The sequence below is a fragment of the Ambystoma mexicanum genome, chromosome 5q, assembly GCF_040938575.1.
Source record: "Ambystoma mexicanum isolate Mex_15411 chromosome 5q, UKY_AmexF1_1, whole genome shotgun sequence".
Taxonomy (NCBI): domain Eukaryota; kingdom Metazoa; phylum Chordata; class Amphibia; order Caudata; family Ambystomatidae; genus Ambystoma; species Ambystoma mexicanum.
In genome coordinates this window covers 1,081,951,550-1,081,976,678 of record NC_090933.1, presented here as the reverse complement: position 1 = coordinate 1,081,976,678, position 25,129 = coordinate 1,081,951,550, and the positions used below count along the sequence as shown (strand labels likewise).

The 25,129-nt window shown below is 43.2% G+C and overlaps 1 protein-coding gene across 1 annotated transcript in view; it reads right to left on the bottom strand.

The window, feature by feature from the left end:
* Nucleotides 1–25,129, bottom strand: part of FER1L6 (fer-1 like family member 6) — a 1,078,814-nt gene that overhangs the window by 489,864 nt on the left and 563,821 nt on the right. The window contains exons 12-13 of the mRNA XM_069621590.1: nt 23,018–23,126; nt 20,203–20,386 (exon numbers count right to left, since the gene is read on the bottom strand). Coding sequence (XP_069477691.1) covers nt 20,203–20,386; nt 23,018–23,126 — 293 coding nt within the window. The remainder of the gene's footprint in view (nt 1–20,202; nt 20,387–23,017; nt 23,127–25,129) is intronic.

The following is a 25,129-nucleotide window of genomic DNA, read 5'->3' as shown; positions in this document are numbered from 1 at the left end:
TGTTGATGGTACTAACGACAACAACATTCTTGGAAGAAGTTCTATGGAAGTCCTTGTGAGATGGCACAATTTAAATCATCATTTTCCTAAGCCAATTTTTTACTGAGACTGACTCATATCTCTAACAACGACATTTCTAGCCTAAGCTATTTTTCCTTTTGCTACTGTCCCAAGCTTAGATTCACAATGCTTATGGAAATGCAGATTTGATGCCACATTTCTTTTTTGTCTTTTGAAAGGTTTTCAATAAACCAACCAAAATAAAGAAATTAATTAAAAGAATTGTCACATGAACGCCCTTTTTTGCCGTCTCTGGGATGCCTTTAAAGCGGGCTATATATAGCAAACATATTAATCTATTCTTGGTACTTCTTGCACCCATTCTTCTAGTAACAGAATAATGCCACTATTCTAATGGTTTCATCCACCCCTATCTTGTTCATAAAACTCTGATAAACACATGTGTTCCATGATAGCAGTATCAATTTATCTGGTGAACTGTTAGGGACATTGCATCTGCTTTCCCACTACAAAAGGTGCCAACTCATTTTGGGCCACCCTCTGTCCAATTTTACAGTTAATTGTAAACTCAACTGGGAGCCTACTTGCATTTGACCTATACTAGACCTCCGAGAGTTCCCCAGCTTCAATGTGTTGCTTTATTTGGAAGTACCAAGATCTAGTTGATCAAATACTGGACATTCATCGAAACTCAGTATTCTCAAGTCAGCAGCTGCATCCAACATTATTTTACTTATGCTAAGTGTTTACACAAGAAGCAACACAGTAGAAACAGATCTTTACAAAAGGGAAATCCACCTGTATTATTTCACTAGATTTCAATACTCTTAATCAGGAACGTTCCAGTAACAATGGCAACATCCTCCCCTGGTTCAAGGGGTAGGATATTTCCTTAACAAATAACTCCTCCAGACTTATGATAGCTGATACCCCGATATTTTCTCCCAATGGAGTTTTACAGACATCCATTTTGAGGTGTGTCATCACCTCAATTTCTGTTTCATGGGTTCTGTTTTGTGCTGGAGGTATTATCGGTGGATCCCTATGTGTTCCTGCATGTAAGAACTTATTTCTTATCTGTTCTGTATGAGTATGAGTGTTTTTGGATGCACCAATTCCACACTACACTATGGTTCTGACCCTAGATCTTGAGATTCTTCAAGTCGTTGGCTCATATCTAAACTACCTCCTTCTTCCTTTTCGTTCTTATGATCTTGACTGGGTTGTAATAATTTAAGTGTGTTTTTCTGCTTTTTTGGTTTCTTATTAACTATTTCTTCAGATAACAATGTGTTCAAACCCTCCTCAGTTATTAACTCTTCTATATTGTTCAACCCACCTATAATTGTTTCCTACTTCCTAGGGGATGTAAGATAACTGTGTTTTAAAGTATCGTCCTTATAGTTTCATCATTGATTCTTTGCTATTGTCTTTCCATCTGTAGGGGATATTTAATGTAAATGGGACTCAGTTTATGGAATCAAATATGATGTGCTTAGTTTTACATTCCTATTATGTAAATAAAAACCTTACAAAATTACAAGGGAGGCAGATGTTAAGCGGACATGTTTAAAGGCACAACACTGTTGCAGCAAAAGAATAGTAACTACTTATTTTTACCAACATCTAACCCTGTACTTCAACATTCACTACCTTTTCAAAGTGCATTGCTTTTCATTTCAATAATGTGATTTAAATTCATACAGAGCATGTATCATTCAATAACTAATTTAAACAGTGTTTAATTTCACAGCTATATTGCATGTGAAGGGTAATGGTAAATATTAAAATGTATTCTTTAATTAATCAATTAAATTGCTTTACACCTCTCCAAGAGGCCTCGTTTGTTTTCTATTCTGCCTCTCATGTTGATGTTGTTTCTTCCGATTACCCTTTACTTGATTTCCATCCAACAGCGTAGATGTCAATGATTGAACCAATGTCTCAAAAGGTAGGCCTGATACCTCTAGAGCTATAACGTCAGCTGCATCAATTTTCTCGGGCATTCCGTCAGATGATTCTCGATTTGTTGACCTTTTTGATTCTCATTTCTCCTTATTGTTTGCATAGGCATATTCCTTTGTCTCTAATGCCACAACTTTATTATTTATATCTTGACAGTTACGTACATTTTCTTGTATTATTTCAGAGTTTCCTTCTACTTTAAGAGTGAGTTGTTTGAGAAATCTAATAACGGATTGTAATACCAGATAGAGAGCTTTTAGTGTTGCTGCTGGTGACATAGGAGGTGTACAGTGCAGTACTGAGTAATGCACTGCAAGATTTTGACTTCCAAGATGTTCAAGGTATTGAAGAGGGAACTTACTTTCGTATCAGCAATATGATGAGGGACCAGATTCTCTGCAGTCTAATCTTCCCTGCTAGCAACATATTCCAGTTCCTTTATCTCAATCACTAAACGTTGACAAGTTCTCAATAAATCACTGTCAGTTCATACCTTCTGGTGGTCCCCTTGACTACAGCCTTACTTGCCTAGCTAGCCCCAAGTCCCGACAGTCCCGAAAGTCCCAACATCGGGGTATCCCCAGATATTTTCCAGACCTAGCTAGACCTAGCCTGAATCATCAGCACATGCTGGACCCTCTTTAGTGTTTTATACTCGCTTTCCCGTCTCTTTAATCCTCTCACCGCCCCTATGCTTTTTTGTTTTAGTTCACAAGAAAGAAATATGTTTTTTCTTTACATTTCAAGGGACCTGGAACCTCCACCAGAAGTAAGGAGCTACATTTTACAACTGTGGCTTTGTCTTTTACTCCAGTATGACACTTGCTTAAAGTTCCACAATCTGTGTTTCCTCAGCGTTGGATGAAGCTACAAAAGGCCCAGACTCGTTCACAGTACTGTTCTGAACCTAGGACACCAGTCCACCTAATCCCATATGTTTTCTTTTTTTAAAGTTCGTTGACTCCATCAATGATATTTATCATTCTCTCTGTCTAGTGACAACAAAGCCCCAGCATGCATGATTTTACTGACTTCATTAACCAGTACAGCTGGTATTGTAGCAGACTCCACAAACAGCAACCCCGTTGTGCTTCACCTTATTAGAACTTTTGTCTAAAGCATTCCATGTTTAATGCAGCCCAACCTGCCAAAGCTGCTTTTCAAAATGCGCTTTCCGTTGACCCTAACAGCCACTAGTTTCAGCGTGTCAGCGGACTTAACCCCAGCTGCTTTTTGCATTCCCCGAGCACTGCTGTTCCAGCAGGGCAGATGCCTCTTGCCTGTTATCACCTGCTGTGGAACCCAATGCTTTTACCAAGAACAGATTAAGCATGGTACCATCATGCTGCCAATAATTATAGCAAAGTCATCCAACCAGAAGGCAATCAAAGGCAAAAGCCTTCAATCACCCCTGCTGATAAAATCCAGAAAAGGTCCAAAGAGATGTCCCAACGGTTTTGTTACCATGAGACCTTGAGAAGCAGGGACTTCAAAAAGAGAGAACAGAAGCGTAACAGATTTGAAGGTTATTACGCCAGGTCCTCTCACTCACTACTAAAATCCCACGGTCGCCTCTTCAACTTTCCCAAAGTTCTTTGGTTTGTTATAAAAACATGGTTCGGTTTATTGATATCAAGTACTCATTCTGAACTGCAGATTTAATTCTCAGCAAGTGATCCCATGTCTGATGTTAAAGTTTCAAGCTCAAAGATCTGATAGACATCAACTAAAAGCGCACTTTGCAGCGGGCTTCGCTAAGATCTTCATTGTAGCCTCCTTATGGGAAGGCTGTGCATGGCACATGGCTCATCTTCTCATGGGTCCGCAGGCTCAGGCAACAAGAGCAAACTCTAGCATATTAAACAATGAGTAACTTTATATGAAAAGCCAGTGTGATTTTTCCTATTGTATAGAGGTGATACGCAATGCCGCGGTTTTAGGCTGGGGAGGCAAATTCAAGGAAGGTCTGACTTACTCAATAAGATTTGTACTCTTAGAGAATCAGAATGGCAAAGCAAATAATGTTCCACAGAACTACATGCATGATGTTCCCTAATGTATTCCTGGTGATGAACCCATAACATCTCAAAAATAGAAGAATTCATTTAATGCAGTTGTTAATGTTAACCATTGGGCCTTATCTCTTTTTCTTGGCAAAGTAATAGCGCACTCCCAATCGTCTGTGGGGCAGATCCTAAGCTCTGCACTATCCGTACAGGTCGCTGTGGCTTATTCACAGTCGACTGCCCCGGTGCTGGCGGGATTTCTATCAATATCTATTAAGGATCAGAGACTCCTCATCCACTATTTTAGTGCCAATGCAAGTTCTTCTCCTGCATCTCTACTACAACTTGGATGTGGACTGAACGAGCTGGGTAGACACCTCTGATGTAGACTGGACAGATGTGCTATGGTGCATCTGTGTAGGGGTAATCACAGTCAGGGCTCACAGACAGAAAGCCTTTGTCCATCAAAAGCGAGTGAGCTGCAACAAGCCAACACAATGGTATTGGTTTGTTCAACCCCACTCCCTTTTGAGAAGCAAAGATCCCACAATCCCCATTAGTGCCCAAGTATATTTTCTCTGGTGCTAACCAGCCCCCTGACAGACCCAAAATCTGCATTTACCTAACAACAACATTGACCTTGACATTGGGCCTGCATAATCTTGCTCTGGTGGTTTCCGCCTCATCCTCAGTTGGGCGACACGGATGCTTCAGAGTCCAACTTCTCTGGGAGTTTCTAGTTTGTGTTCTTCTTCACACTGACCAGTTCACATATTTTATATATTTATTTATACTACCTATAATATGGCAGTTGTCACCGCTCTGTAGAGAAAACCAATTTGATAAAATGAGAGAGAAATAAATCTTTGGCATCATAGGAAAGGGCGGGGAAAATTGGATAAAAGCAGAGGGTCAGGAGAGATATTCATAGTGGGGGAGGAATCAGGAGGAACCTAAAAAGGGGGGAGAGTGCACATGCAGAGAGGGAGTGGGAATGGTAAGATTTTTTACATTTTCAAGCTTTTCCACATTACTGCAGCAATCAGAAAATACTGCCTTTCTGTGGAAATGATTATCGCCGCAACAGAAGGTATTGCAGATATGTTACTGTGGGAAATTGCCTGGGGCAACTACCATGGAAATGAAAGGGAGAGAGGGAAGGTCATCGCTCAATGGTCATAACCAAAGGCCGTGGCCAGAGGGTTCTATGTCATTTCATCAACACCAGTTTTTTCGACGGGCATTTTACAGTAGAATTTTTGCCGAAAAACCTTTTGACATTTTCTTTTACATTATTTTCGGGGGGTCCCTCCAATCTCCCTGTCATTTACCAATTTGTTTTCATTCACAACCCCCCAACCCTTTATATGAACTTGCTCACCCCATAAACATTTAGAAACTTTTTTTGAGGCATAAATTCTGTGGCAAAACACCAATGGGTGTTGATGAAAGGATGCTATACCAGCCTGAGAATTGTGGAAAAATGCTAGAAAGCTGAATTGAGATTTGACTTTAAACATGTGCATTGATTGTTTTCTGCTGCATTTTAGCACACACCCAGTCTGGGTACTTAAGATTCTGATTCCCTGTGCATATCATGTTTAATGCACCTCCTTCATCTGTGCCTGCTTGGCTGTTAGGCCACCTGGTGAGTTTATTCATGCATTGTGCACCTCCCCTGTCTGTCTGTCTCTCTCCCTTCCCTGCTACATGGCACTCTACATTTCCCCTATATATTCTAACTCCTTCTCTACCATGATTCCTATCTCTCACACAAAGTCTGGATGAAATAAAGCTTAAAAAAGCTTTCCTGACCTCTAATCCAGGCCTACCTATTGCTGACACCTAGTTCCAGGCAGACTATTAACAACATCCTCTTTTCTGTCCCCTCCCCGAACCTTTGGACTCCCCACCTAGTCTCCACTCTCTCCTCTTTCTCCTCTTCACCCATTAATGATGCATCATTAATGTATATCACAATGGCACTATCATGGCCCAAGTTTCTCAACCTACTCTTCTCCTCCTTGAGCCGTGCCTGCCCCCTCTCATTAGCTTCCTTCCTTCTCCTGCTGCTCCTCCTTCTTCCTGTCCTCTACCCTCTCCACCACCACCGATGGGAGTAGCACGCTCCAGTAACCCTCCTCAGAAAACGTTCAATGGTGGTAAGCAGCTTCACTTAGCTACTCTGAATGCTCGTTCTTCTGTCAAACACTCCTCTGACATGTGTCTCCTTCTTGGAGACTTTGTCCTCAATGTCCTCGCCCTTACCGAGACGTGGTTCAATGCCAGCTCTTTCACTGCTCTTGACACTCTCCTTCCTGAGAGCTAAAAACTCCCCTCTAAACCCAGGCCCTATCGGCCCAGAGGTGGAGTGGCCCTGATTTTCCCTGAGTGGGGCCCTGCTACCATCATACCTACTAAATTCTACACCTCTTCTGAATGCTTCGTATATAGGCTCGGTGTCTCTCGTACTCTCGCACTCACCCTTGCTACCATCTGCAGGCCCCTGTCCCTATCTCTCTCTTCCTATTGGAATGGGCGGACCTCCCCTCCTCCCTCTTGACCTCTTCTTCCAAATTCCTCCTCCCACCTCGACTTTCCTGAAACAGCCACCTCAATGTTCCATGACCTCTGTGACACCCTCTCTCTCACTATTCTTCCTTCTGGTCTAACCCACTGAGCTGGACACACTTTGGATACCTTCATCTATGGAGACATCCCTATCTCTAACCCGGTCCCCACCCCCCTCTCCTGGACTGACCACTCTCTCCTCTCCATCCTGCTTGGGGCACCTTGGCCCTCTGTCTGAGCCAGCCCCGCACTGCCAGCCTCCTTCGCCTTCATTTGACAGATTAGGCGAGTGTCAGTCAATGCTTCCACTTTTATCCCCCCTCCGACCCCTGCTTCTGACTCTCCCTCTGACTCTGTCCTTGCTGACCTGCACCTCTCCATCTCTACAACCCTTGAAATCCTCTCCCCTGTCATGAGAATCCACCTGAAACCTGCCTCCAAGTGCAAAAGCTAGTATGACTCTGATCTAGCATCTCTGAAACATATGTGCAGAGTTGCTGAATGTACGTGGCAGACCTCGGGTTAATTCTCTGACAAACTGGCCTGTGGCCTGCTCCAAAGGCAATATTGTTTTTCACTACGCTCCAAGAAGAGGGCTTGCATCCAAGCCTGCATCTTTGGAACCACTAACAACACTGCTGAACTTTTCAAAATCTGCAAGGAACTCTCCAATCAAAATGCAGTCTCCAACTCCCTCCTTCCTACCCAGGCTGTCCGCACCACCTTAGCCTCCAATTTCACATCTAAAACACGGGACATCCTGTCTTCACTCTCCACGACCCCCACCTCCATTCCTGCTCCCGCTCTCCTGCCTCCCTTGCCCCCCTCTCCACCCCATGCACTCACCTCCCTCCTGCCCAAAGCACGTAATGAGGTCTCTAAAGTTGTTCACTCTATTAAGGTTGCATCCTAAAAAGTGCTCCCCTCCTCTTCTAGAACCATTAAGCATAATGTCTCCTCTATCGCCCTGGCACATGCCAATTTCCTTAACCACTCCTTCACCACTGGCTCTATCCCTCTATCCCTCAAGCACTCCCTTGTGCATCCTCTCCTAAAAAAGCCATCTGCTGACCCTTGCTGCCCGGCTAACTGTTGCCCCATCTCCACCACCCCATTCCTGTTTATACCCCTGGATAAGCTGGTCCTCCCCCAACTGATCCTTCACATTGAACTCGTTTGTTGCCTCCATGACCATCAATCTGGATTCCGGGCATCCAGAGGCACAGAAACCGCTCTACTGAACACCCGTGAAGTCATGCTCGCAAATCTTGACTCTAGCTCTCCTGCTGTTCTCATTCTCCTTGATCTCTCCTCTGCCTTTGACACAGTAAACCCTTCTATCCTCATAAAATGTCTCTGCGATACCCTCGGCATCAGTGACCGGGCACTAGATTGGCTGACCTCTTTCCTCACAGACCGCACCTCCCAGCTGCAGCTGGACCCTTTCTCCTCCACCACGTCACTCTCTACCTGCGGCGTCCCCCAGGGCTCTATCTTATCGTCATGGCTCTTCTACATCTATCTTGCCCCTCTTGCTCACCTGATCTCCTCCTTCTCTCCTCATTTCCAGTCTTATGCTGATGGCACACAGCTTTCCTTCAAACCTCCCTCTACTACCTCCTCGTCCTCCTCTCTCATTCCTGATTGTCTGACTGCTATCCAGGCAGGGTGTGCAGCTAACGACCTCTGTCTTAATGCATATAAGCAGACTTGAGCCGGACCTCCTTAAATACCGGACAATTCTCAAAACTCTGCTTCTCTGTACCACTTTACCTCTTTCCCTTCCCTACTAATCACCCCACAGGCACGGAGACTGGCAGCCTGGACCTTAATGAATATCACAGGTTACCAGGCCCCTACACAGTCAACACCAGCACCACTTCCCCCAGCACTGCCCTTGCAGGCCCCCTACCTGGCAGCTGTGGATCCCACCCTTGGAATTCCTCCGCCTTAGCACTTAGCCAGTGGCCTTCTCATTTGGCAGCCCCTGGCTCTTCCCCCAGGCTCTCACCAGCACTTGCCCATACCTAGCTTCCTCCCACTCCTCCCCCCATCTCCCACACTTCTCTTCACTTGCACGTCCAAGGCCTATTAGGACCTCAATTGGATATTAACTGTCTTTTTTGCCATCGTTATTTGCTCCCCTTGTTCCCTCCCCACTTTGTCTTGCTGCGCTTGCAAACACTATTTTGTTCTATAGGCACCTAACAAATGCTCAATCAATCAATCAATAAATAAATAAATAAATAGATATGTCTCTTTCCACAGACCTTACTATCAATAATTCTGGTAATCCTCTGTTCTGGTTCCCATGCTGTATTTCTCCATTTAATGAAGACCTATGGGCTTGGCTTTATTCAGCCAGGATAGGTAGGTTTTGTCGCAGGATAATCTGTCAAATTTGAATGCATCAAACTCTTTTAAACAAATTTGGCTGCAAATATATGTGGGGGAGTATTCAGCCACCTCTGATCAAATCTGTGAGTCCTTTGCCACCTCGAAATTTGCTGGGGTTATGTTGGCTAAGAGGAGTGAGGTGGGTAAATTGCAAACATCTGATAGGTTTTTAAGGGATGATAAGACAAAGGCGAATTTTGATGCAGAAATTCAGGGGGCAAAAAGAAATATCAGCCGTCAGCATCGGCAGCTAAAAATTAAGAGGGAGAGTGATGCTTGGGACTTATTTTCTGCTGAGCATTTGAAACTGGCTTTCAAGAACTGGATCCATGGGATGAAAGCTGTGAGGTTCCAACAAGATGGCAAAAGAATGCTAAGCATGCTCTTTAAGGGGACATGAAAGATTTTTGGAACTTTATGAATGATGATTCAGGGTATAAGATCTGCATAGTCTTGGGTGGCACACGTCCTAAGGTAGATGGTGATTTGCTTAACCCTATGGGTGATAGCCCTGGGAGTTGAGCTTTAATAAATGGACATCTATACTCTAAATTTGTCATCAAAGCAGTCAAGAGCCACAGAGCCAGATGGGCTAACAAATCTTGTTCTGAAAGAGGACGTATCTTTATGGGTGGAAATCTTAAATAGATATTTTAATTTTTTTTAAGGGAAAACGTCATTCTAAAATCCTGAAGAATGGCGATAATCATCCTTATTTTTAAAAAGGGGGACAGGATATCGCCACTAAATTATCGGCCAATCACTGTGCTTGACTCTTGTATTACAATCTTTTCATCTCTTGTTTTGGTACACCTAAACAGGTGGATGAACGAGTCGGACAGAGTAGATGAAAACCGAGCTGGCCTCCAGGAGGGACTGGGGACGTTAGGAAATGGCTTCATGGTTTCACTTTTTCAGAAGACTGCGAAGCGCTGTAAGAGGCCTGTTTATATGTGCTTCGTAGATTTAGCTCCTGCTTTTGACAATGTGAATAGGCTGGTCCTACGGGAGGAACTCAGGAAATGGGGTTTACCGAACTCGCTCCTTGTGATTCTCAGGACATTACATATGGGCATCAATATTAAGTTTAGGCTGGATAGAAAAGGTTCATTATCAAAATCTATTGGATCTGGGTGGGGAGCTTGTCAGGGTTGTGTGCTACCCTCAGGCCTATTCAACCGATACCTTGCGGACCTGGTTGACTCTTTGTCAAGAGCCAATGCCTTCCCTCCTCCCGTGGTGCCTTCTCATATACACTACCTTGCTTAGGCCGATGATCTGGTCATAGATGAACAGACACTTGTTGGCCTGCAACATGCATTAGACACCCTTGTGGACTTTATGGAGTTCCATGAACTGTCAACACCTCTAAAACCAAAATAATGGTGGGAAGAGCTTGTCCTTTTCTTGGGTTGTAAATGGTAACACCCTGGAAGTAGTGGACAAGTACACGTATCTCGGATACACATTTTACAGTGGTACAAGTGTTAACAATCATATAGATGCTCTGAAAGTCAAGAGTAATCTATAAGTGGCACAGCTAAAAAGGCTGAATACAAAATTTGGTAAATGTTCATGGTTGGCACTGTGAAGAATTATAGATCCAAGGTGATACCTGTTCTTTTATACAACACTGCTGTTTTATGTGAGGTTCAGGAGAAGGGCTTGCTGGTAATTGAGGGTAGTATTTATAGAAGGTTGTAGGGTTCCCTAATCTCATCCCTGTCTCGGCGATCAAGTCTGAACTTGGGCTATTATCCATCTCAGTCAGAATTTGATGGAAATGTCTTTCCTTGCTCCACAGGATACTTGCAGTTATATAGTAGAAAGATTCATCCTTTAGAAAAATGGATTTCCAGATGTCAGCAATTCCTTTCTTCTTGTGAGCGATCTGTTGAAAATCTGGAGAACACTCCCTGACTGATCATGAAAGTTTTTGCAGGAAGTCAATTGGATTCAGACAAGTGAGGTTATTTCTCATAATGTTCTTTTTAAAGAGGTGCTGTCGAGTGAAAACAGATCCTATTCAGCTGAACCTTACTTACATTTGTACATTTCCTTGTCCAAAATTAAGGATGAGATGTCTGCGTTTTAGATTTAGCTTATTGAATACTATGCAAGTGAGGGGCTCTCATGAGGGCCTGGATATAACGTTGACGAGATGTAGGTTTTCTATCGCCATGGAAAATATTGAAACCTTAAGGCATCTTCTGGTGGTATTTCCATGCACTAGGGAATTAAGGCACAAGCACTTTGCAAGATGTGTAAATATACAATACTGTTTTAATGGTGAACAATTCTGCAACAGGTTAATGGTGGGGCTAGTATCTCTAACAATTGCAATGTTTAAATGTTTAGATTAAATATTCATTACTAACTATTGAGACTAGTTGTTTGGGGAAAAATACTATTTTTATTGAGTCTGAAATTTGTTATGCTATTATTGTTAAAAAAGAAATCATCCTTTTGGTACTTTGTATTTATGTATTTACTGATGAGATGTGTAAAGGTTTTATGTAAGCCATATACACATAAAAAAACAATTAAAAAACTTTAGTTATGATGTGCCAACTCATTGCAACAAAACCTGTGGAATTTAGTGGGAGTGTGAAGTAAGGATAATCTTAACACAAAGTCACTTCCGTTGCTCATCCCATGAGCACACAACATGAGATAACAGCAGGGATCAAAAACTAGATCAAAAATGACATTGTGGGTGATATCCACGAGGGTAACACTCAGTTAAGAGTGTCGTCACTTCTCACACCTTCCGAATTTCAAGGATTTGGTTGTGATATGTTGGTTCCTCTTAACTCTCCCTTCACTAAAGATTTTTCACTGAGTATATATGTTATATGGCGGTGGTCTCCGCCCTGAAGTTAAGGTTAAACATGTGTACATAAAGTTTTCCCAACATTGTATTACTGATAATGTTTGACTTGCTGTACAGATTTTGATGACATTTTCCAAGAAGTAATGTTTGTTACGGGCACCAACAATCAGGGCATTTCCTTTCCTCTCTTTCCCCCAGAAGTTCACTGTCTCCAGAGCCCGGGTTCTCTCTAAGCTGGACTACTGTAACAGCCTCTATCTAAATCTTCCTGCCTCTACTCTCCGCCCTCGGCAACTCATCCAGAACAGGATTGCGAGACTTGTCCTTGGCCTCAAGCCCAGGGACCGTATCTCTCCAGGACTGAAATCTCTGCACTGGCTCCCAGTGGCTGCGAGGATTAAGTTCAAAACTCTCTGCATTGTCCACAAGGCCTTCTGGGGCTTGGGGCCAAAATACCTTCAACTCTCTCTTCCTGAATATCTTCCTTCTAGAGCTCTTTGCTAATCCGCCTCCAACTCCCTCAGGGTCAGCCGCTTCTCCAAGCAACGTGCTGGGGGTAGATCTCTCTCTGCGGCAGGGGCCTCCCTCTGGAAAAGCCTTCCTGTCTCCCTGAAACTTGAGTAGAACCATCTCCGGTTCCGGAAGCACCTCAAAACCTTCCTCTTTGCTTCTGCTTTCTCTCCCCCTCTCCCCTGCTAAATTCCTGACTGAAACTGCACTGATTCTGCAACTGGGCCACTCTCACTGATCTCGGTCCCTGGCCCAGCCACTCTCCCCTTGCACTGCCTCCCTGGCAACCCCTGCACTTCGGGACTGTCTCTGTATCCCTACATCCCCCCTCCCCAGCACTTGTCTGCACTTACCCTGCACTTGCCACCAGCTGGCCCTTATTATTTATCCTGTTTATTCTACTACCCCTGTACTGCACTTTGCCCTCTCCCTTTCCCCTTGCACTTTCCCTTCCCCCTCTGCACATGCACTTGCGCGATCTGAATGACCTGGCCTTGTAAGATCGTTGTCTGTCTTCCCTTTGTCCCTCCCTCCCTGCTTCGTCCCGCCTTGAAACACTTGTGTATAGGCGCGTTACAAATATCATATCATCATATCATAACATTGGCTAAAAAGGTGAAAAGGTTATTAGGAATAAAAACGTTGTTTGTTATGAAGTCCAAATAATTTTCCCACAGAGGAAAAGTGCATTGATTAAACATTTGTACCGTGAAAACCTCTGGACGACCATATAAGAAATAAATTGGGCACAAAGCATTTCAGGTGGGCCTTTTGCTGGTTTGGGGTAAATACATTCAGTAGTTCTTAAAATATTCAACGGAGAATCTGGAAAATATATATATATGTGGTTTGCAGGAGTGACTCAAGGGGGCATGGCAGGTGTAATGAAAGGGGGTTTGGGGAGGTCCCCCCATTGTAAGAAGCAAACATGATGTGAATTTGCAATGATCAAACAGTTCACTTTCAATATTGCGGAGATTAAATCACATTGAGCAAATTCGTATGGCCTGAGTGGCACTGCAGCTATGAGGGGGTCACATGGCTAGGGACAGTTTTCAGGCTTGCGGCTGCGAGGTGCCTGTTTTGGTGGTGAGCTTCACCTGTGTCTCGTTGGCAGCACAGGCAGGCAGTGCAGTCATTTTTTGAGCGACTGAATAGATACGTTAAATATGTTATTTGTTTTCCTTATTCATCATCAGGTAACTTCTAAAAGGGCTCAAACCGGAATGCTGTATTTTGTGTAATGGCAGGAGGCATTTAGGGCAGGCGCATTACAATGTCACCGACGTGGCGCAGACGCAGAGATGGCTGCCAGCCAGCCTATCATTTCCCGCTACAGGCTCATTCAGCTACAGATGTCAGCATAAGCAGCCAGAGACAAAACACATGCGGGGGTTTAGTTACAGCACACTTTTGTGAGTTGGTGGAACAATAAATACTTCATTACATGAAAACCTTATCAATATTTTATTCAACACAATGGAGAGCCTGCTGTGAGCATGTTATGAGCATCTCGCCGGCGGAGCGATTTCACGCAAGCAGAGCAACAGCGCCTGCACTTATTCTACAGTAGATGCGTTTATGCTTTGTTTAGTACACTATATGGCGGGGTGTTTGTTTACAGCGTGCGGTTCAGCAGATCGCAGATGTCCTGCTTGACGAGGAGTCTCTTGAGAAAGTTCCTGAAATTATCCTTTGATATTTGATAGAATGGCTCAGTGACATGGCCAGGAAGCGGCTCATTCTAGCGAGAGTGGGCACGCGGTAGGTGAGAGGAGACTTTACATGTATGTCACATATTCAAGTGTTAGGGAGAATTTTCAATTTCTGTGCCAATTCCCCTCAACCTGAGAGATCCCCAGCACCTTTGCTGGACTTCACTTCCACCGTAGTTTATTTTTTACTTTAATGGAGACATGCTTTCCTCCATGTATGTCACTACAGGCATCTCTAATTGACTGTTGCAGCACAGAGCACCCTATGTGCAGTGTTGCTGGGGAGTCCCTAGGGCTTCCCTTTTTATTGCATTCTATTTTCCCATGAGGACTACTGTTCTCAAGGGTAGTAGGATACTTTTTATCTTACCTTTTCTTTTGTGGGATCAGCACACACCCCCTTCTTTGGGGTTCGGAGCACTGTAACTCCTTTCCCATTGCTCCTGTAACTTTCTAGGTACAGTAACGGGCAAAATTAAATGGCTGCTCTGCCATTCTACCAACCTTGGGTAGTACAGGCCTATATTAGAAGTTGCAGCCCTGAAACCAAGGGATACGTCTTGTAGAGTCTAACCATAATTAGACTCTGGTAAAGCGTACCTAACACCAAACTTGTGTGTAGCACTCTGAACGAGGGAACGTCTCTCCGCTGCCCAGCTCAAGCTAACTGGCAATTGGTAACATTGGGCCTGATTTAATGTATTTAATGCTCACAGAAACCAGAACAATAGCTGGAGGAATAGCAATCAAGTGGAAATCTACACTCTCCGCACTGACGTGTACGGGTGCCGCCATTCCAGGGTCTGAAAATCGAAGTGCCAAGATAGTCACTGGTGATCTTTCTTTCCCGCCTCTGACAATCGAAGTGCCAAGATTGTCACTGGTGATCTTTCTTTCCCGCCTCTGACAATCGAAGTGCCAAGATTGTCACTGGTGATCTTTCTTTCCCGCCTCTGACAATCGAAGTGCCAAGATTGTCACTGGTGATCTTTCTTTCCCGCCTCTGACAATCGAAGTGCCAAGATTGTCACTGGTGATCTTTCTTTCCCGCCTCTGACAATCGAAGTGCCAAGATTGTCACTGGTGATCTTTCTTTCCCGCCTCTGACGGTCATCCATCGAGTTCACAGCCCGTCTCTTGGCTTTGTCTCTGAGCTTCTGGATTGTATCATACTACTGACCCACATGGAGGGCAAACTGATTAAAGTCTATGCCCAGATGTTCTTCACGCCATGATCTGGGCAACTTTCTCCAGCTTAGGGTTCAAATAGGCAGCAATATTCCCTCATGCAATACAGGTTGCATCTTGGATTGGGTTTTTGCTTCAATGCGGATGTATACCTTTCCAACTATGTCATCCTAGATTGAGAAGACCATAAGGCCATCCTATGTAACCGTCGACAGGGCAGAGCACCTATCCAATCACTCATGAATAAATCCTTCAGAGCAAATTCAATCTTAGTGCTTCTCCGATAGGTGCAACACGGAAATCCATACTATCCTCTGACACACTTCTTGAAAACCTACATAAATGAGTCCAAGTATATTACTCCTCTCTCATGTCTACTCTCGATTAAGTAGCTCCCATGAAATCCACACAAACATGCTCCATACGGCAGGGCTGGTTCACCTATGTGCTGCACCATATATGCATGATCGGCAAAAGGATGCCATAGACAGGGAGGAAAAAGTGATGCGGCTCTTGTTGCCCGGATTTTAGGTCCACTCGCAAAGCATCTAAAACTACTATTTTTGATAATAAGAAAGCATGTTATTGAACCCAAATTAAGCTCCCATGCAACTTCTCCAAGTCTCTTTGGGTTACTAAAAATCTTGAAGAACCCGACTACCCAACTTCCATCACCTTTCCAAAACTGGTACACTGATGAACAAAACTCTCTCACCAACACAATTAGGTATGCCATGGCCAGGATTTCCCCCAATGCCAGTCTTCACGGGAAGAGAACTCTTCAACTATTCCATCGGTCATGACAAGTGCACCCTTGGACCTCTGCCATGTAAGGGTTATTTTCTTCATCAGACACATCTCCAATGAAAATCTACCACTGTCATCATGAAATGTAACATTACTATTTGCTCCAATGAACATAGTCCATTGTATGTGTTTAAAGTATGTGAATCTTTCAGATCACACCAAGCATTCATCTCTCTTTCAGGGAATGGACTACCCACTTAGTCTCTGTCACAGAATGCTGTAAGTGTGGACATAAAACAGACATACGTGATTAACTCAAGTCTTGTATTGCTCATACAAGGAATATAGTGATTCAGGCAGGGGTGAGGATAAGAAAGAACTCTAACTGAAAGCTGTAGCAATTAGAAAACTAAAGGTCTACTAGTATTTAGTCGGGTAAAGTGCATATGGGTGTTCAGGACTCCACACGCCAAGCTAGGAAAATGTACCTACCATTGAAATGGGGGCAGGAGGAGAGGACAATAAACAGACTTAGCACATTTCTTTTAACAGTCTCTCTGTAATAAATTGTAGCAGAGGAAAACGTTTCTCACAAAGACCTGGGAATGGGCATGCATGGAATGTCCAATAGATGACTCTTGTCTTCAGCTTCGGTTTCTAGGTGTTCAGGGTTCCTGAACCCGTATCTGTCCTCCAAGGCCAACACATCCCAGTCTTGGAAAATTCTGAAAAGTCTCCTCTGGGAGATTGAGGCAACTATTGAATCTCTTCAGCACTAAATGACCCTTTCAAGCTCTCAGGGCTAGGTTTGGAGAGTGCTCTGTCCTCTGACCATCTCCATATTCTAGAGTCTGGGTCCCGGAGGTACCTCCCTCTTAATGACCCATGTTATAACCTCACAGACCCATGTCAGATTTCACCATATCATACCTGCTTATGACTCCTTTGAGGTCTTCCCAGACTTACCTGGCCTGCTGTCTCCTCTCCCTTCTTGTAATTAGTACCTCTATCTGTCCAACTTCCTCTTTCATTGGGTATAGCAGTTGTATCTTCCTCTCCAGTTTTCGTCTGTCCTTTCACACAGATGGCAATTTCTTATCTTATGCTCCAACCTGCATACCGTCTTTATTTCCAATAACCCTTCTCCTCCAACTTCCTCAATAACATTTTCATCAAATGTTATCCATCCTCCTAATGACCTTCCACCATTTCCTCCACCTCTAGTGCGTATCCTTCGACCTTCTCATAATACATCTCTCCGCTTTAGAAGGTGAGCTCCCTCCTCATCCAAAAAACTCTTCACACAACTGGTAACCCTCTTCATCATCCAGGCAAATCTCTTTCTAGCGCTCATTGCACAGCCTGCTACATCTTCAGCTCTATCACCTACTGGGCCCTGGCAGGGGCTCTCCCAGTGCCCCAGTGCTGTCAACCAATATATCTCAGGGGCTTCCTTCTAGGTAGAGCACATACCCAAGTGTCAATGCCACAATGCACATAGAGCCATGGCTCCACTCTCAGGACTCTCGTACTTCCAACCCACAATCATCAGCACCACATGTGTCATACCTCCTTCTCCCTTACAACCACCCCTCTTTTGCTTTGGGCACAACCGCCCAAAAGGCCTCCAAACATTTCAGGGATGCACTATAGAAGATAATGTTACATTATATTGCCTTAGCATTAGTTTGGGTAATAATAAGCGTAATCATGGCACTGAGATGAGGGAGGCATCCGCCATGAGGCACTACATACAGATGTGATAGTATTATTATTATCTTTATCATTTTTGTTATTCATATTATTATTTTCACTATTACTGCTATTGTCAAGCGTGAAAGAATGGCCCATGGTTAGATGGAACATTGTTAGGAGCTTTCTGTCCGGGCCCTCTAAGTAAGACAATTGAACTGTCATGTTAACATTATAATATGCAAGTTTGGCTAGGTGATGTACAGGGTATTGTGGGAAGGACATTGAAGGTACTTGATCAAAGAGAAAAGTGGGGGAAGATTGCAGGCTGATGATTTCTTTGTATGTCATTTTACATTAATTGCTTTAAAGCTACGGCAACACATGATGATAACATGTGTTCAATGAAAAACATTGTAAAATACTTGTTTAACTAATGCCTTTGGACATTATTTTAGAGCATGTTTGCAACCGTTGAATATGAATTAACTGTTTAAGGTGTAAATTAACTTGATGCAACACTATTAATGTCTCAAACCTATTCTGATCATGCTTAACACCACATGTTTTAACCAGTTTCTTAAAATAATGGCCTACGTAAACTAATTTGGCCTGTTGACCCTTATTTGATGTGCTTGGGGCAATACGCTGGTCTTGGAATCAAGACAGATACCCAACGGGTTAGATATCCAGCTGAGCGCTTATAGGCTGGAGTCAAGCAGGAAGCACATTATAAAAATCTATTTCATTTTTTTTTTTCGCCGTCCCACCTTGTTGCATTTCTGCCCCCTGGCCTACCCCCTAATACTGATTTCTAGGTGGTTACTCTCCAGTGTTATTTCCAGAAGGACATTTTTCCAGCGAGAAGGCAAATCGAAAAAGTGATTCTTAGTGCTGCTTCAGCAGTTTCCTAATCCTGCGAAAGCCGAGTTTCGGTCCATCAGTGACTAGGCAGGAAAGCACCAACTAGGTCACACGTTGGCCCTCACTATAAGTTTGCCAGTATCTCGCTGGTATTACCGACGGGAAACCGGCAAACTATAATACCGTTTCCACTGCTTGGTTTCCTGGAATTACCGGCGGATTCCAAGTGGCGGAAACGCAGGTAAATCCTTATTCCAGTGCAATAGATCAAGCACCCATCTGTACTCCAGAAATGCAGTCCTTGACAACAGTGACTCACTTGCTGGGAAGGGCTCGCCTTTTCCATGCGGATACCTAATGCATATCTAAAAGCTCACAGTGCTGAAAACATGCATTTAGCTTCTGACATCGAGAAGTTCTCTTACTTTTATAATACACTAGGTTTCGCATTTTCCTCATGTGGTTCAAAATGCTGCCATTTTGATTTAGGAACTTTACAAGACAAGAAAAATGTCAGACTGTCCTCTTGGCCACCCTCACTGCTTTTTGCTAAAGGTTTGATGCACCTCACAGCAAATAGGGTTCCACACGCACAGTAACCTTCAACTACATTTTGTGGCACGATTTCAGACGCAAACTCTGCCACTGTCACAGCAATTTGACTGGCAGACCTGCACACTTCACAGCAGACATGCACCTCATTGAACAACCATTGGTTGGGTGTCATTATGAAGTACACAGCGCATTGCGCCATACTGGAGGGTACGACGATGGGAGGGATCCGATTTAACAGGGGAGGCATACAATGTGACAATGAGGTAGACTGGGTTCCGGACCCATTGAAAGAACGGGATCCTACTACATTCAGCAGGAGGGTCCATAGGGAGACAATGTGAAGAATGTTCGGGGTATATACTTATGAAGTACAGAGTGCATTGCGCTATACTGGAGGGTACGCCTATGGGAGGGATCAGATTTAACAGGGTAAGGCATCAAATGCGACAATCAGGTACTGAATGGGTCGACTAGTCTCATATCTGTCTGAGAGAACGGTTTCCCCCCACAAAGTGTTCCATGAGGTTCGAGAATAAAGACCCACGTTGAAAAGCCTAGATCATCTAGCTAGGGTGCAACCATGCAGATCTTGTAGAGTGCTCCAGGGCACGCCTCTCCAGGCTACCGAGGTACAGCCTAGAACTATGCCCTCACACATCTGCTAGAACTCAGGCCTGTAGGTAGGGATAACGATGAGGCGGACTTATAATATAGTGAAACCACCCACCATCTTCGCCAACAAGTCACAAGAAAAAGTACATGGAAGATGAAAAGCTTCTGAGAGTTTCCTCCAAACACTCATGGCTGTGAAATGCACTGTTTAAGGTCAAGCAGCATCACACTGGGCCGAGAGATGATTCAGTGCACCATGATGTGCTATAAAGACATCAACATTATCAATAGGAGATAGGACGAGCCATGGACATCACATCACCGTGACTGCAGAAAATAGGAAACAACCAATTAAAGTTGTTAAGCAGACACACCCTTTCAACCTTGGTGTGTAAGAGTGTACTGGTGATCCAAAGTAATGGTGGAACCAGAACATAGAGATTCAGTGGTTTTGTATTATGATGCAATGGACAATAAATAAATATTAAAATTCAAATACATATATTAAGTAGGCCCATGAGTGTACCTGTTCCCTTCTGTTATGACCGGCTTCTCAGGGTTTGTGGTGGATCTAAAGGCCATTGAAATATCATGAGCTGCTTCGGCTTCACCGGTGTGCATCAGGGGGGCACCCTCCTCATCTTCTGGATCAGGGGTCTTCTTTTTAGACCCAGATGGTGATGCTCCATCGAGGACATTCCCATAGTTACCTTTCAAAAAAGAAATACAAAAAAACAGTATAAACTAAAGTGAGCTTCAAGCCAAATAAAGCATGAATGAGGTTGGGCAATCGAGTGGCATGGGATGGTAATGTACAAAGGGTAGCCATCTATTAATGGATTAACATTGAGGCACATAAACATGAAACGACCTTGATGCGTCAGGGATTTACAGGGCACAGCCTTGCCACAGCTACAGCCCTTCTAGGACATCCTCCCATTGAGGTAGTGGGGGGGGGGGGTCCTTCCCCGTGCGCAACAGCCAGGATCTCTCACAGGGGCTTGAGTTCCATGCCTATTTGCCTGGGAGTGGAATGGCTGGAAGCCCTCCTGAATCCATATCCCATGAGTTTGTTAGTGCAAATGCTCGCAAAGGTTTTTATATAGCAACCAGTACAGATTGGCTGGCCACCAAAGGTAGAATGCTGCTGATATCCAATTCACTGTTTGTATATATTTGATGTGAATCTCTAGAAATTATCTGCAGTAAGTATTGAAGTTGAGGTATGTTGCCAGCAGCATTGCATTTATTTAACATACTACTGTGCAGGCTTGTGCACACAGGCCAAAGTGCAGGTTTTCATTGACACAGTAGGACCACTATCAATCCTAAGCCTGCAACTCCCTCTAGTGGTCAGAATTCGCAAAGCTATGCGAATTGGACCACCGTAACAGACGAAACTATGCGAATTGGCGTTGTCTTTGTGTATCGTGCTGCTCCCTCTATTGGTCACAACAGGCAAAGCTATTGCATCAGACAAACATACAGGGACAAACATACATCTGGCCTTTCATTATATTGTTAGATTAGATAAGCGCACATTTGTCTCCAGAAATATTTAAAGATTTGGACAAATTTAGAGTCAGATTTCAAAGTAGGGAAGAAAAGTAAATCAGTGTATATAACGTCAATCGAAAAACAGGATCATTGAGGAATTCACAAACCTTTCAAAAATTAATAGACAGGCACCTTAGGCTGGCCTAAATCTCCACATTGTTGAGGGTCTTATTACCCAAACAGAGCTCATAACAAACCTGCCCCAAAAATACCTGGCACCAAGCAAAGGAAAAATGTAAGCAAGCGACGAACAAGCATCCAAATCCTTGACATTATGATCCTGTTTGCAGACTTTGGATTATCCCATCTCCACCTCTTAGCCTCCCAATGATTTGTGAAAGCAGGTTCCAGACCATCGTTCTAGATCACGCGGAAAAACAGCATCTGCCCCACAGAGCTTGCAACACTAATGCCTGGTCTCAGGCCTCCTAAGATTTCTGAGGCCCCAGACCATCCCTTGAGGTCAGGGCACAGGAAACCGAGGCTACAGTATTGGAATTTAGGCCACCCTCAATTATTTTGTTTTCTATGTCTTCTGCTACTTGTGGCTGAAATTCCCCATACTTCCTAACCTCCACCAAGCCCTCATGGAATAACCTTACCCACTGAATCAGAAGGCGTATGACTCAAGTTTTGAATTGAGTGTATCTGTGACTGTGTATTATAATGATAAAATACCCACACCATGCACAAGAAAGACAATGCTAGTGAACTCAGTTTTATCCGACAGATGGACCTCCTTAGCGGTTTTGGTGATAAATCAGCGGTCCATCCACCAATTTATAACCCTGGTGACCCTTACCACTACTTGGTCCTGTGGGTATACAATGGGATTACGGATAGTGGCAGGGCAGTGTAAATCCTCCATTCTGGAGTCCACATGCACTTCTGGGGAATTTTGACAGATTTTCTGCAAGCAGAAATACTGTGGAGTAAATCTGCGGCTTTTTGCCCTTAAAGTGGCCACCCTCCGAATTCAGCAGTGTGGTAAAAGTGGTGCTAATTCTGTTATCACCAAATAAAGTGGAAGGAACAGAATTACTGCCACTTTTTTTTTGCCAAACTTGTAATGAGGCTCTATATCGCTAACTTTATTTTTGATTGTTTTTGGCACAAGCTATTCCAATTAAAATCATAGTACCTGAAGCCGTATGCTGATTTGTATTAGGTCATGGAACTCCTTAGTGGATTTTATTAATCTGATTATGCACAGCTGTGGGTTTTGAGACAAATTATTATTTTTATCCCATATATTGGAAGCATTTTTTCCCCTAAAATTGTAACAATATGTTGCATTTTTAATGTTGTTATCAAGAGCTTCTCGTGTAGATAATGTATTATTTGTTTACCCTTTACATTAGCTAATAGAGACCACGTAACATTTAGGCTCATTTCAGACTTCTCCTCTGCCCCTCAACTGTCCTTTATTTTCCCCCGACGCAACCTCTTTTAGCTTACGGTTTACAGTCTCTATTCAATGTCAAAAATTGTACTTTTCTATGCTGTTAATTTATACTGCAGTACCCCATACCCCCTCCCACAGATGTGCTTTAAGCCACTTGTTCTGGAATTTAGGAACTACTAAACAACAATATTGTTTTTAGACGAATTTAATCTGTCATTTACACATTTACCATATCTTTGCCAATATCTGTGGTTTGTTGTTTTGAGAAACAGAATAATCTGTGAAAATAATTGCTTTCTGACAAAAATATGAAATAGGACAATGGTGTGATATTGAATTACATTCATAAAGATTTTGAATTCAGCATGCTATCGCTTACCGACAGTAACTTCAAAGCTGATTGGTTTGTCGCCGATCTTCCTTTCAATCATGGAGGCTTCAAAAAATGAGCCAAACAAGAGAAAATCTTCACATTTTTCTTCATGAATCTGTGAAACAAGCCGTGTATTAAAAGAAATGTTAACTGGTAATTCATTTCTGGCATTGTTTTGCTTTGGTAGTGTGTAGCCATGTAGAGTTCCTGCCTGAACTGCTTTGCTGAGGGCCTTCATGCAACATCTCCAGAAATTACAGGTATAGTTCTCGTCTTTAATAGTGCGACACAAGACATGAAAAGCAGAATGAGACTCTTTCTCAAGAGGTGGAGCCTCTTGGACGAAGAAGAGCAATCAAGACTCCTCTTTTTAATTGAGGTGTAGATTATCTGTTCTTTATTGCTCTCACCCTTCATCCTTCTTATTGCTTTGTGTTGTATTGTTTTGTTTGTTGTTTTATGTGCGCTCTGAGGCCCTGGGGCATGTAGCAGGTTATACATTAAAAAGGGAAACAGAAGTAAAACACAATTAGATGGTTGTCCGGTCCATGGTGATACCTGACTGTTGGACGTAAACATGTTTCTGTTTCAAAGTACCCAGTCAATGACATGGCCTAGCTTGAGGGTCTGTCCTACTTTACTATTCTGAGTGAGGGAAGGAAACCTTAAACGGCTTAAACTGATCAAGAATACCTTGGGTTACAGTGTTAAGAATGTTTATAAACCCAAATCACCCGAAAACAGGCTGAATTTAACAGTCCCAGAGTACTGAGAAAGAAAGACAATAAGTCAGAAGTAAAAGCTGATTGGCTGATAGGGGTGAAGATGATGGAACAAAGTCAAGAATATAGAAATGGAGAGCGGGCATGAAAACTTATTTAAAATAGCTTAATAAATAGGCACTAATAATTGCATTTTGCATAACATTTTCGAGTTTCTATGGACAATGACTTAATCCCTCCAAGTGGATGTAATCTGCCCTGGGGAAGAAGAAAGTAGAATGGCAGAATGAAAAGAGGCTTGCCAGGTCATGAAACATTGCCAAACCATATTTCTAACATAAACAAGATATCAAAGTCAGTGCAACTGAGTGGCAAGAGCTACCACTGAATGGGTATTCACCAATGTGAATTTAAAAGGAGTAGGCAGAAAAGAAGAGGTATTAAAAGATGTGAAATGAGCAAACCAGAGTTAGTACTAGAAATCGTGAGATAACATGGAAGGGGCTCACACACACCAGTGCCACCCCGGGGGTGAAGCAGAGGGATGGGACTGCGAATAAGGAACACGGTTCAGACCTGCTTGGGATTGAAGAAAGTTATCAATACATACCCTGCTGAGATCATAGCAGGTTGCCAGAAAATATTCAAAAAGTAAAAGCAAGCAATCACTGGTGAAATCATAACAGTTGCCACAAAAATCTTGAACAAATAAAAAGTACTAACATTCAATCATGTATCACTGAACCCTGATGAAGAGCACATAGCTCTCGCAACATGTGAAACATTTGTGAGGACAGCTTTTATGATCCTCTGAAAATAAATCCAGGATAAAATAGTTTCATACGGCAATACTTATTTGAATTCTGATGAGTTGGTGCAACCAATAGACAGATGTTGTATTGTTATTTTTAAACTTACCAATTGAGGCAAATAGAGACGTGCCTCTTAATATTGGGATGGTCGCAACTTTTTCATTGATTTGTCCCCAGCGCAAGAGATTACATACTAGACATACAAGATTTGAAGCATGCAGAAGTTGATTATATTCCATGACTGAAAATCAGTGTGCTATATTTTAGCGGCCAGACAAAATACTTGCCATAAGTTGCAAAGTTGAGAATGATAAATATTATTCTTTTTTGGCAAGAGTGTGCATTCAGTGGCTGTAAATGAGTTGGCAATCCGTCATTGTGGCTGCGCAAAAGTGACAATTTTAATTGCCAACATCTTCATAGCATCTAAAAGTATAAGAGGGAGAGTTGGATTGCCGAGAAGGTTCACCACACTGGGTCCAGCGCAGAAGGGGGGGGAGAGATTGCAGATTGTGTCCACTGACAAGTCAGGAGAAACAATGGCATGGCTGCAGGATGTGAGGTGCCCCTGGTCTCCATAAATA